Source organism: Phasianus colchicus, chromosome 20 (genome assembly GCF_987193195.1).
Source record: "Phasianus colchicus chromosome 20, bPhaCol1.hap1.1, whole genome shotgun sequence".
NCBI classification, from domain to species: Eukaryota; Metazoa; Chordata; class Aves; order Galliformes; family Phasianidae; genus Phasianus; species Phasianus colchicus.
The window spans coordinates 5,079,255-5,092,301 of record NC_143455.1 but is presented as its reverse complement, the minus strand read 5'-3'; the positions used below and the strand labels follow the sequence as shown (position 1 = coordinate 5,092,301).

General features: G+C 42.5%; 2 protein-coding genes across 5 annotated transcripts in view; one reads left to right on the top strand and one right to left on the bottom strand.

The window, feature by feature from the left end:
* Positions 1 to 5,549, bottom strand: part of RECQL5 (RecQ like helicase 5) — a 36,538-nt gene extending 30,989 nt beyond the window's left edge. For 2 of the 3 annotated variants that reach the window (XR_004167717.2, XM_031599020.2), the window contains exons 1-6: positions 5,413 to 5,549; positions 4,881 to 5,011; positions 3,621 to 3,742; positions 1,725 to 2,243; positions 919 to 1,024; positions 366 to 477 (exon numbers count right to left, since the gene is read on the bottom strand). Coding sequence is in view for 2 of the 3 variants with exons in the window: in XM_031599020.2 (XP_031454880.2) it covers positions 366 to 477; positions 919 to 1,024; positions 1,725 to 2,243; positions 3,621 to 3,742; positions 4,881 to 5,011; positions 5,413 to 5,426 (1,004 nt within the window). In the remaining variant the exon portion in view is untranslated. Of the gene's footprint in view, positions 1 to 365; positions 478 to 918; positions 1,025 to 1,724; positions 2,244 to 3,620; positions 3,743 to 4,880; positions 5,012 to 5,263; positions 5,328 to 5,412 lie in introns of those variants that run through there. The other variant, XM_031599022.2, reaches the window with a different exon arrangement.
* The window catches only part of SAP30BP (SAP30 binding protein), a 28,756-nt gene continuing 21,206 nt past the window's right edge, over positions 5,498 to 13,047 (top strand). Inside the window, exons 1-3 of one of the 2 annotated variants that reach the window (XM_031599043.2) lie at positions 5,498 to 5,715; positions 5,860 to 5,969; positions 8,921 to 8,968. In XM_031599043.2, the coding sequence (XP_031454903.1) occupies positions 5,601 to 5,715; positions 5,860 to 5,969; positions 8,921 to 8,968 (273 nt within the window). In that variant the 5' untranslated portion in view covers positions 5,498 to 5,600. The remainder of the gene's footprint in view (positions 5,716 to 5,859; positions 5,970 to 8,920; positions 8,969 to 13,047) is intronic. The other variant, XM_031599044.2, reaches the window with a different exon arrangement.

The following is a 13,047-nucleotide window of genomic DNA, read 5'->3' as shown; positions in this document are numbered from 1 at the left end:
CAAGCAGTAAAACAGTCTGATATTGCTACAGAATCCTGTTATCGGCCAGCACAAAGGATGGCACAATTATTTAACATGGCACAGTTTAATGGCACAGTTGTGAATAGATGTCATAGCCTCAGAGATGTCCTGTCACTCTCCTACAGCATTCAGAGTAATTGCTTTACGTAGATTTTGAGTAAAGATCAGCTCCACGTAGGTTGTTGCATGGCTTCTAAGAAAACCTCCAGCTACAGTTTTATGAGTTTCAGCAAGCCTTCATCAAGTGTTTGAGTCAGATGTACCAGGTAATAGACACTGAGGTTTTCCCTTCCTACTGCTCAGGTTTCAGTCTCTGGTGGAGGACAACACTCAGCTTCACAAACCTGACATTTGCTTTGTCTACTCCCATTCCAAAACTGATGGTTGCAACAATAACTGGGATCTTCTCCTCCATCCATTCATTCTGGACTGAAGTCCTGTCAGCTGCCTTGAGCCCTGCAAATGGAAAAAGATGAAAGGAAACAAAACAAAAAGGGGAAGAAGTATTTTGTGCCCCCTCCTCACATTCCCCCATTGCAATCCCCTCAACTAAAAACAAACCAATGTACACACTCTTCTCTGTCCATGTTTAAACTGGCTGGGAATCAAGCAGAAGTCAGCAGCAGCTGTTTCTGTTCCAAAGAGAAAAATCTGGAACATTCCTGGGAGGAGTGCAGTTATATTTAGGCCATGCAAGATCCAACAAAACCAACAGCTCTGAAGTGGAGAGAATGCTGTTCTGCTCTGTTACCCATATTTACCTCAAAGATCTGATGCATGACCATTAGACACTTTGCAGACCATGCCAAGAAAGCTAGAAATTAGCTAATCCCATCTAGGCCTTAAAGGTGGTACAGTTCAGTTCTACCAGCTGCTGAGAGATGCAGATTTCAGTACCTGCGTGATACGCTTTGGCTTTCACTCCTCGGTAGCTCAATTCAATAGCCAGCTGGTCACACACATCCCTCATCCTGCAGTACACAATGCCACAGCCGGAGTACACCTGGGCACGCAGGAGAGAAAGTCTGTGATGCTGGCTGAAGTCAACAAAGCTGCAGTCATCAATAAGGAGGAAATGGAAGGATGTCTAAGGCTCATCTAATCTCCAAGCTGGTTCCACAGCTACTCAAAGGTATTGTCTTGGCACAAAATTAAATAAGATTTAAGGACAGCTTCCTTACAAGTCCTACAAGGACTAAAAAACACTGAACAAACATGGTCCCCCAACCTCTCTCAAAGAATACAAAGCAAGAAGCAGTATCCCTCCATATTACAATAGACTAAGAGAGACTCAGAGACTGACTTATTTGCCAAGTTATTTTGGGAATTGGTGTTTTCAATACAACACTCCAAGCGCTGTTTGTCCTTGTTGTATTTCATCATTGCCACACTGAAAGAGCAGAACACTATCATACACTGACTGCCTGCAACATGAAAAAAACAAAGGCAGAAATACTATTTGTGTATTCCTAATACATTTTCTTTTAAATCAACCCCTTTCTGAAGAAATCTGCATTTGAAAAAAATGCAGTTCCATATTCTACTTGTTTTAGAGGAACTAAAAAACAAATGAGCACCTTCCTTCCAGGTGTTCCTTTCTCCTTTCCTGCCACAGACTTATCGGGGCCATTCCAATCACCAATCATTGACCACTAAGGAAGATTTTGTTCAGCCTACCCTTCTTCCTCAAATGAAAAACCTACCCCGGTGGTGTTCTTCACTTCCAGTGCCTTCAGACAGAAATCCTTCAAGTTGGCATAAGGATCAGTCAAGAGCTCTTTGAATTGCACATCATAGAACAAGTTAGATCTGAAGCAAGGAGTTTTAAAGGTGGCAAGTGGCTGCTTCAGCTTAAGTGCTGTCACAATATCCTCCTGGACTTGCTTGGTAGCAGTGGCAGTCAAAGCAACACATGGTGTATTGGGTATGCGAGTACGCAAGGTGCCCAGCCGTAGGTAGTCTGGTCGGAAATCGTGTCCCCACTGGGAGACACAATGAGCTTCATCAATTATCAGGTAGGACAGGAGATTTCGAGACACTAGGGAGTTGAGTGTAGGCTGGAAGGATGAGGCAGCTGCCATCTCTGGAGTGATGTACAGAAGTTTTATCTGAGGCTTCTCGCTTGCTAAGTCAGCCAGGATGGTCTTCTTTTCCTGGGCGGAAAGCTTGGAGTTCAGAGAGCAGGCTTTGATCTTCAGAGCCAGCAAATGGTCCACTTGGTCCTGGAGTAAATATATAATGAAAATAAAATAAGAAGGAAATAGCATTAAAGAAAGCCTCCATTACTATGGAAGTCTACAGGCAAGATTTGTGAGGCCCCAACTTTTATCTCCAGGACCAAGCCTTGGGATAACATCCAGTTATAGTGCAGCTATTTACCACTTCAACTCCAGAAGCCTTTATCTTCAGCAGTCAATATATCTGTTTGGCTCTTAACATCCAAGTCCTTTTTTCAGCTTCCATTCACTTTAAATGGTCACTTTGCTACTAAGGAATATCAGCACAGAGCTATGCAGAATACTTAGTCATAGCCACAGTGAGATTAAATGAGCACCAATGTCTCAAAATTTACCCTACCAAGTTGTCATGGATGGAAAATGAATAAAACTGCTATACAAAAACAGAGCACATTTCATTCCAAAATAACCAAAGGACTTTATAAAGCTGGCTGAGATATTATGAGACACAAAGGCTAGTGTGAATCACCACTGTAACAGAAGTGAGTGTGAACAAGAATCATGTCCTGAAAATCAGGAAGAAAACAGCATCACATTTAGATACATCTAGATGAACATGGGATGTACAGCTCACCCTATCTTGACACTGATTTGTTCACTTGTGCTTGAGTAGCACATAACATTTCAAAAGATACGAGTAATCCTGAAAGATTAATGCCTCATCATATCACTCTAACTGTTTCAGTTTCAAGCCAGTTCTTAATTCTTGATGTTCACTATAGGCTACAACACCAGCTATTGTGCATTGTTAGTGCTATAGCTGCTCTTATAGGGAAGCATTAGGTGATGAAAACAGTGGAAAAGGCAAAATACACAAACAAAAGGTCATATCAATGACAGTGCTCAAGGAGGAACTCTACTAAACCAGCTTCTCCCCATGACACAAAGACAGACCACAACAGACAGTTTGATGCAAAAAAAAATTTATGCCTTCAAAAGCAATTTCATCATTGCTTGAGTTGTAACCCTATAGGTAAAATGGAAGTTTTCTTCTGAGTAAAGATTTGGTACATTTGAGGTACTCTACTTTCCTGCTTCTGTACAGCCCAATGGAGATAAAAGACAGCTGCTGAAAATGGAAAAAGAATCAGTTATAGAATTCAGCAGGCTATTATCAAGGAAAAAATGCCCCCTTTTACGGAGCTGCATATATCAAGCCAGAGCCATGCTGTCAGGCAGTTAATCTGCAGCCTCTTCACCTGTCACCAGGCTAAAGAAGGCATGCCAAGACATCAAGACAAGAATGCAGAAGCAGGGTAACAGCAAAGCCTTGTGGACAGAAAAGAGAGAGACAGCTGTGCCTTCAGAGTCTCCCAACCCCCTTCACTGACTGCTTTTCCATAGCTAACAGGAGACAGTTACCTGAATCAGTGCAATCAGAGGTGAAATGACAATGGTGATGCCCACTGCCAGAACTGCAGGAAGCTGGTAGCACAAGGATTTCCCTGCCCCTGTGGGCATACATACAAAGACATCCTTCTCGCCTGCAAAGACAACAGAACAAAGCTCAAGGCTATTGAGTGATGGCGAGTTCCCAGGGCTCTGTCTGGAGGGATGGGCACAAAGCCATGTAATCTGTGAGAAACAGCAAATCTGTGCATGTACCATGTAGCATACCAACAAAAGAGACTTCATTTCGGGTTCTAAAAGTGGTGAGGATAATTATTTGCATGCCTGCATTGCTTTCCTTCAAAGAATCTCTGATCACTTTGTGAACATTAAGGAATAGCCTTTCACAAATACCAGAAGATGCACAGAAACCAAGATAAAGAGAAGTTAAACAGCTAATCCAGACTAATGCTGATTCTCTTACAGATTAGCTGCTTTCACTTATCTTACAAACCTCCAGTTACCAAACAACCAGTCCCAAGACAGATCTTTATCACACCCTCCCAAAGCTTATCCCAAAAAGTAAATCTCAACCACATAGATAACATTATTCAGTTAGTAACTGTCACCATGCTAAGGAGTAACCACTTCAAGTCAGGAAGATGCCAACTCATACAGTTTTAACATGGAAAAACAGCCAGCTGACAGAACACTACTTTCAGCCAATCTATTATCAGTAGCACATCTGCAGGTGACAGATGAAAACTGTAACCACATCCTGCATGCTGAATTTTACACTGTCCTGATTTGCATTATAAGACCTGCAAGGAGAGCAGATGGTCAGCAGTGTGTGTGTGTGTGTGTGAGCTGCCTGTCCAACCAACAGTGGTGGATAAGTTAACTTCAGCACAGCTGTGTTTTTCCGATAACATCCACATCATTCAGAGAATAGAGGTTAACTCTGCAAATGTAGAAATGTAGATAGTTTCAACCTCATCTGACCGCAAGCATGCTACCAGATGCCTCTAATGGAGATACTGGAAACACTAAAATTGAATGCTATTTCTGATCAGTGCAATAGGGTTCTTACAAAATAAATATATGGGAGAACGGGTAGAGCAAAGCCATGCTCAGAAAACTTCGTTTGCAACACATGCTTGCACTCCTATGCCACTAAAGTGATCTCTGAGCAGGGGAGGCTGAGGAGAGCTCAGAGGGCTGGTGGTCCTTCCTGGAGCAAGCAGTGTCTCCTTAGAGCCAGCTGCTGCAGAGCTTTCAGACGCTGAGCCTCACCTCTCACCACAGCCATGGTTGCACTTTCCTGCAGGGAAGTCTTGAACGACTCAAACCCGAAGACCTTTCCCAGCGTTTTCCGGACCCTGCCCTGCAGGCCTGGGGCCGCCGTGCTGCTCATCTCGGAGAAGCTGCGGATGGAGGAACTGATACTGAGTCCCCCCTTCTGAGACGAGCCCCCCCCCCGTTCCCCTGACAGATCCCCCATTCGTGGGAGCTGCCCCCTCACTGCCCCACAGCCTCATTCCTTGTGGGATCTCCATGAGGCCGGGGTCAGTTGGGGGTCTCGGAGCACCTTCCCGCCACCAGCCCCTCACAGCTCCCCCTCAACGCGCCCATAGGCCGTATCCTTCCGCCCCTTTCCCAACCGAACCCCTCCGCACCCCGGCCCCCACTCTGCGCTTCCTCAGGGTCCAGTCAGGCGCCGTTGTGGCGCCGCGTGATGACGTCAGAAGCCGCTCTTAAAGGGCCAACCCCCATCTTAAAATTTAAAAAGCAAAGCAATCCCCCCCCAAAAAATTACCCGTCTCACCTTTGGCCTTTCATTTCATCCTATATAATGTCTTCACTGAGAGTTCTGCCCGCCTCGCAGCGTGCTAGCATCGACATTTCCCCGTTGATCAGCGCCCGTTTAAAGCGGAAGGAGGAGGGCGGCGTTGCTATGGCGACCGCTCAGACGTCATTTGTGCGCGACGGAAGCGCGCCCGCCTGTGGCAGAAGATGGCGGCGGCGAAGCGCAGCGTCCTGTCCTCGTTGGCGGTTTATGCCGAAGATTCAGACCCGGAGTCGGATAGCGAGACCGGGACGGCGGGAAGCGATGGGGGAACGGCTACGGGTGAGGGCGGGGAGGGGCCTGGGGAAAGCAGCGGGCTGACCTGGAGCCACCCCCCGCCTTCCTGTCAGAGAGGGGAAGGCCCCGCTCGTTCTCGTCTCTCCTTTCTCATTGTTTGCTTTCTGTTTTTCTCCTCTTTTGCTTTAGGAGAGAAAGGAGGGCTTGTCTCGGTTGGGTATGGAGAAGATGATTTCAGCCGCCTGGATGGGGATGAGGAGGGGTATGAAGAGGAGGACGACGAGAACAGCAGGCAGTCAGTAAGTATCTTGCAGTTCCTGGGGCTTGCCTTGCTCGCAGCCATGCGTTGCAAAGCCTTTTACTCCTGGGAGAGCCCCTGAGTGGCACCCTGAGCCGGAACCTGACAGTGTTGACTCCTGGTGCAGGTCTCAGCACTTCCCAAGTATTGTAACTCACTTTATTTTCAAATAGAAGGCACTTGCCTTGGAGCCCAATGGCAGTTTGGTGCAGATCTTGCTGCTTGTTACTAACTCTGTTGATGATGTTTGACTCTTCTATGGGGAAGAAACTGTCACTGTGAGTGTACACTATTCCTTAAGCATTGTTAGCATGTATGAGAATGCTAAGGGAGAAAAATGCTGTTGCATTGTCAGCTGGAAAATTGATAAGAATGAAGTTCTGTCACGTCTTCAGTTATTCTTCTGTGTGTAACTCAACTTACTACATCAAGTTAACTTGATGTAGCAGTGTCTTGTGTAGACTTGAGTGGCTTTTGTTTGTCATAGGTGCATGGCATGTACGTAATACCACATAAACACCAAGACAATTGATGCACTTTAAGACAGCGCATGTAGTCTACTGCACAGGAGTGCACCTATTACACAAAAAAGGACAAATACTTCTGATGTGTCTGTAGGAGTGAAGCAATATCTTGAAGAGTTAGGGGGAGGTTCTTGTCTCCTTTTTCTTCTATCAGCCTTTTCAGAACCCTGTATTGCCTTGACTCTACTCTATTTTTTTGGCAACTTAGTACATGAAGGAAATAGGGCTGTGTTGCTACAGCTTCCCTTTAATGAAATCTACTTTGTGTGCATTAGATCATTCTCTTATGTGACTCTCACTGTTGTGGCTATCTGCTTCCCCAGTTAGCAGAGAAGCAATTTGTCTTTTCCTGTTTGTTTTGTTCTGTTTCTGACTGGAGTAAGTGTGAGCAATAGCATTCACAGTGATTGTCTGGCTAAGTGAAGTTATAACACTTCTTTACTGCGTTTGTCATTCTCCTCTTCATATCCAAAGCTTATAGACTCTTTCAGTGAGATCCCTTTATTTTAAAGGTGGTAGGTGTGATTCGGTTGTTCCTCGACAACTAAGTATGTAAAATGGGGTAGTCTGTATTGCACATGCATTATCAGTGTAGATTTTAACCATCCATCTCCTAGGAAATTCAAGGCCTTATGCAAGAAACAGCAATTGGTGAAATCACTCCAGTGTTTAGCTAGCAGATCTTCATATGTTTTCAGTTACTGTTCTGATCTGTGGAGATTAATTAGGGTGCCTTATCTGTAGTCTTGCTGCAAGGCAGAAGCATATTTTCTTTAACTAGAATCAAGGGATTCCTTGGTAGAGTGTAGCATGGGCAGTTATTGGTTATGAGCTGTTTTGGAAAGCAGTACAAATTGGATTCAGGTTGTTTTGGGGCTTAACAAAATAATCCTGTGCTTATATTATCTACCTTATCTGCTGTTTGTTTTTTATCTTCAAAGGAAGTTTCAGTAATGTTTTCTTGCTGTTTCAGAGATGTCCCCTGTTAGGTTAGAAGGTTTTTGAAGCTATTTCAGTTAAGTGTTCATCTAACGAATGATTGAACCTATTGTTGATTATTTGAAAATTACTTCTCTTTGAATATGTGGGAGCTTGGAGGGGGAATCTCACTTGTGATCAAGTTCCAAGTAACTTGGTACTGTGGTTCTTTTTTAGTTACACAGTTACTGTTATTGAACTTGATTGCTAAAACTGAGTTATCGGCATGCATGTATGTTTTAGGAAGGTAAGCTGGAGAGTAGTTGAATTGAAGAAAGGGTTTGGTGTCTCACTTCTGTGGAATACGCATGTTAATTCCTGCAATTAAAACTTTGGTGTTACTAGGTAATCATTCTGTAGCTTGCCTTGCCAGAACTTGAGCGTGTGCTAACACCCTGAAGTGTGCACTTTGTGTTAACTCTTCTTTTCAGTTGCACGTAATCTTTTTGTTTGTTTGTTTTTAAATACCGAGTTACTATTTTGGGGCCAAAGCTCAAATGGAGTAGTGAAATTCAAAGGAAAAACTGTTCTGAATTGAGTGAGCATGAAAACTATTTTTTATTCTGCTCCTCTACTTGCTTTGAACCCAGAGTATTTACATACATAGCTCTAGGATCCCCAGTGAAGCAGTAACCCATTGGGCAATGGAACAGTATGTTTATCTATCTACCAGTTTCAGATCAAAGCTATTGCTTACTTCTCATGAGAATTTTATACAAGGCTGAATCTGGTATTTTAAGCTCTCAAGGCAAAAACTTGCCAGTTTTTTTCTTATATCTGGGTAGAGATGAAAACTGGATGTTATCTGTTGTCTGAAACTATTGGGTTGTTCTTTTCTATGGAAGCTCACATAATCAGTAAATGAGGCCATGAGAGCACTGTGCAAGTAAGAGAAGATGTGTCAGCAAGCATCACTGGATCTTTCAAACTTGGCACTAGGGCAGATCCTTACCAAGCCTGCATGTTTGCTTGGATGGCAGGCAAGTTGTGTGTCTTCTATGTGTTGCTTGGGAGTATAACAGGCCTTGCAAGTGCTGCTTTTGCTGTGAGACCTGCTCAACAGGGGCGAGTGCAAGAGAAGCCCCCACCTGCCAACCAGAAAAGATAGAATTATCAAATGACAAATGTTTTTCTTCCTAGCTCTGATTTTTTTTTTTTATTGTCTAGCTCAGAACATTGAGGAGCCACGTGACTTTTCTGGAAGACATTTGCTACTGAATTATGCTCTTACCTTAAAAAGGAAACAAACTCCTAACAAAACTACACTTTTTTTTTTTTCCCTGTAACTGTAGGGCTTGTTTGCTGGTCGTGAGTGGGTGGGGAAAAAATAACTTCCATTAGAAGGGTCTTGGAGAACTGCTGGGCTGCTGAATACAAGCCCTTTGCTATAAGTGCAGTTACTTTCCAAGCCTTCTCTTTAAGCTTAATCCTGTAAATTCTTGTCTTGTAGGAAGATGACGATTCAGAGACTGAAAAACCTGAGGCTGGTGACCTAAAGGTATTTGGAAGTGTGGCACGGTGGTGGGGGGAAAGCTCAGTACAAGAGGAATAAGTCTTAAAAGCATGGCTTTGGTATTCATTTTTGATCTTCTTTAGCTAGTTTTGTACTTTCTTTTTGTAGATGTAACATGATTTTTGACTTCAATTCTGGCTTCTGCCAAAATTAGTTAAGTAGTTAAGCTATGGACTGAGTGATGGTCAAGATCTGTATTGAAGAACTGCTGTCTTCTGAATTAGATCAGAGGTGTATATTGTGACAGCATCTTGCCTGTTTTTCAGTGATCAGGGAGATGTGGTTAAGTGCAGAATTCTCTTATTTCTGACCAGCATTACTTGAAAAGCTGTAGTTAGAACCTTTAATGAGTAAATGATTGTATGTTCCTAGAGGTCATAAAACATGTCAATTGTCAACTTTATCAATTCAGTTGTGCCCAGAGAAACAGTTCCAGGTTTTACAGTTAATACTTATATCTGTTAGAAAAATGTGTGGCAAAAGAAAGTTCAATTGAAATACAAAGCAGTGAGACTGGGATTCAGGCAGAAAAAGAGTCTAAGCTTGACCCCATGTCTGCAACTGAATGTTACTATAGATTATGGGAATACATAAGCTGCCTGTTCAGTTTCTACTTATCTTGCTGTATAAATTGGTTTCCTAAGTTAAATTACATTAAAATCCTTTTACATAATGAGTGAACTTTTTAAGGTAAAGGAACCTGCCATGCTGTCATTTTCTCTGCATTAGGAAATGAAGTAGAAACAGTCTGCATAGAAGCAGTGTGTAAATGCAGTTGAAGTTTTAACACCTATTTCTCTGTGATCTCTTCTTTACAAGAAATATATATCCTCTGCAGATTAAAGAAGATGCCTCAAAGCAAGATACACTGAAATCTCTATGTAAATTTGTTAGTATAAAAGACACCAGAAGAAACAGCTTAGTGGATTGTAAAAATGACAATAAGTAGAATGGGCATCTTTCCTCTGCTTCTTGAATTTGGAATGTTCTTATTCAGCACAGGCACACCCAAGTAGAAACAGGCAGTTCAGGTAAGAACATTCTGAGTAGTTAACAGCAACACAGGTAGGTTGAACTGAAGTGTTAGAGAAAAACAGATATTAAGACTATATACTTTAGCTTGAGTAGACTAATTTTTCTGCTTTAAAATAAAGTTACCAGCTGTAAAGCTGGTATTACTTCCTTACAAAGCTTGCTAAATTGATTGTTGCTTTTGGCTTTCATAGTTAGAAAGTAAAATACAATCCCTTTCATCCTAGCATGGCATGAGAAGTGAGGATTTGAGAGGACTATCAGGGAGGCAGCTCTGAACTTCAGGAGTTCTAGACTTCTGTCATCTTTAATAGTGGTCCTTAAGTGTAAGTGGAAAAAAGCCACTATGAGCGTAGCAAACAGCCCAGACAAGGTGTGTTCATGCTGTAAAGCATAGTGTGGGATGCTGAATGGAGATGCTCTAGCTGTACTACAAAGAAATTTATTTGGTATGATGGGCAGGAATAGAACATTCCTGTGAAAGTCGTTTTTACTTGTAGCAGTAGAAAATGTTTATCTCCCTTTTCCACCAAGTGGCAGTGTTCTCCTGGTTCCTTCCTCACTGCTTTGAGCTTTCAGTATATGTGAGAACTAGAGAGTAAGAGTTGTGGTTACTCTAAATCCAAACTGTGGTGAGAAGTGAGACACTTGATTAACTAGCTGACTCTTCTGGATAATTTTATTTCTTTTTTCCCAGCTGAGTGCTCTAGCTGCTCTTGCTCTCATTCTTACCTTGAGATGTCGCAGGCCTGAAAACATACTTAAATAGATGATGTGAGCCTTTTATATGTGGCCAAGGTGTTCCCAGTGCCTGAATCTGTGTGCAGAAAGCCAATCCTTTAAAATGCATGAATGATATGAAACCATTGCAAATGATTAGTTAATTATAGTCTTCTCAAGCTCTGAATCTACATTCAGATTCTTTTTCTATCGTTTTCTGAACACGTGGTGAATAAACTATTTTATCTTATTTGAACAATTGAGGAGAACAGTTGACAGGCCAAGTTGTGTGGAGGAGTTCCCTTGTTGCTGGAGCATCCTGTGACTTGGCTTCATTTCTTGCTTGGATAGTAACAAACACAAAACCTCCAGCTGGTGGTCGGTTTTGGATATAAATCAAGGAGACTAAAAGTTGGGAATGGTGTAATAACTGGCAGTGACAATTGTAATGGTAAAGTGATGATGGGGAGAGTGGAATTCATAGCCTGCCTCAAAGTTGCAGTGAGGAGACTTTTCTACTCCAACATATGGTATTTATATTTGCCTCTGGTTTTTAATCTTGACTCTACCCTTTTTGATCTTGAAGACTCATCACATCTGTCTGTCCTTACAGCCCTTGTTCCTCACTAGAGGTAAAGGAAATAAGAAAGCCTTGGAACTTGGATGGAATTGCAGCTTTCATCTTTTTTTTTTTTAATTATTTTCTGCTGAGCAGAAAGTTACAATGAGCTTATCAAAATAAAATACTGATATCAGTCCACTGTGTTGTCTACCTTTGGAGAGTCAAGTGGAAATTTTCTATGAATCTATTTGGGGAAAGATGTGCCAGGTATAGAAGAATATTTAGGCTTCATCAGGCATCTGAAAGAGTTATCCCTCAGCAGGCTTTTAGCTCATAGGGTTTTCTGTTACTGCACACCTGTGAGGCAGTCCTGAATGCTATATGCTTGTAATAAAAAAAAAAAATTCTCCTCTTTAGGAAGCAAAGTCAGAATTCTTGCATCCTGTAACTGAAGTGTTTCAGGGACCCACAGAAAAATGCAGACCCACAGAGAGATTCAAAGCTAGGTAAAGCAAATTGCTTCTCCAAACTGATCTGAGAAGAATGTGCTCAGACTCTGGAGCAGCACATTGTTAGTAACCAAAATGACTTCAGTGTTCCCTGCTTTTAGTATTAAATAAGCAGTTACAAACTTCAAACTGTCTTAAAGGGAATTCAGAAACAAAGCCTTCTGCTTAGGAGGAAAAAGGAGTGGTTCACAGAAACTGCTGGCAAAGGACTGGTGTCTTTTGGAACCCCAGAGCCTGGATGGAGTCTTAGATCGTTTCGTCAGGTGATGGAACCATGAGTACAAAACAAAGGATACTGTGAAAATATCTGAAATTTTACATTCTGCTGGCTGTATTGATTTGGAATGATGAGGGTTAAAGGGCCCTGTGGTGCCTGCCAGGTGCTTGGGCTCTTGCCAGCCACTGGTTATGGTTACAGCCTTGATGTAGGAACAAGATACCAACCAGGCTGCAGAGCTTGCTACAGGGGCCAGCCCTGCAGGAAGAGGAACATGAACCTTAAGTACTGACTTCGTGCTCCAGGTCTTACTGGAGGGGTTCTGTGCTTGGTGCTGTTGGGCTGGATGAATAACAGACTACAGGAGGACAGGGCACAGCCCTTCAGCTTGGTTTGCAGGTGTTTTCACAGAGGGAATCATTAACTCTTGAGCTTTGATTCTGTTATCAGGACTAGCCAGCACAGGAACGCTGATAAATATTGACACTCCCTATGCAAGTATATGCTTAACACATGGTAACAGTTACTTGGAAGGAGTAGCTTTCAGAAGAACCTGTGTTCTCTGGTTCTGTTTTAAGGGTCCTCCTGCATCTTTGTGGTATTCTGTTGAGAGGCAGTCCAAGTGGGAGGTAGCAGAAAGGTGTCCCGTTTTCAGAGGTACGCTATGTTTCTGTGCATGTCTAAGCACCACCTTTTGGTAGTCATCAAAGCTGTATAGCCCTTATCAATCCAGTCAGCCTGTGAATAACTTCCGTGTGTTATGATGCATAGATATGTATTAAGGTAGAGCTTTTGATTGTGATGTGGGTTGTTTTTTTTATATATCTTGCCTGGTCATTAATCCATCTGTTTAAATACCAAAATTATCTTGATTTCAAGTAAAAGTCTTTTGAGGATAAGAACAAGTAAATGGGAGATTGTGCAGTAGTGTAGTCCTGATGATTAACTCTCATTTTTATAAGGCATGTGAATTTTTCTGTATTCAGCATGCATTCATCTAGCCAGGTCATCAGAAGATACCTGA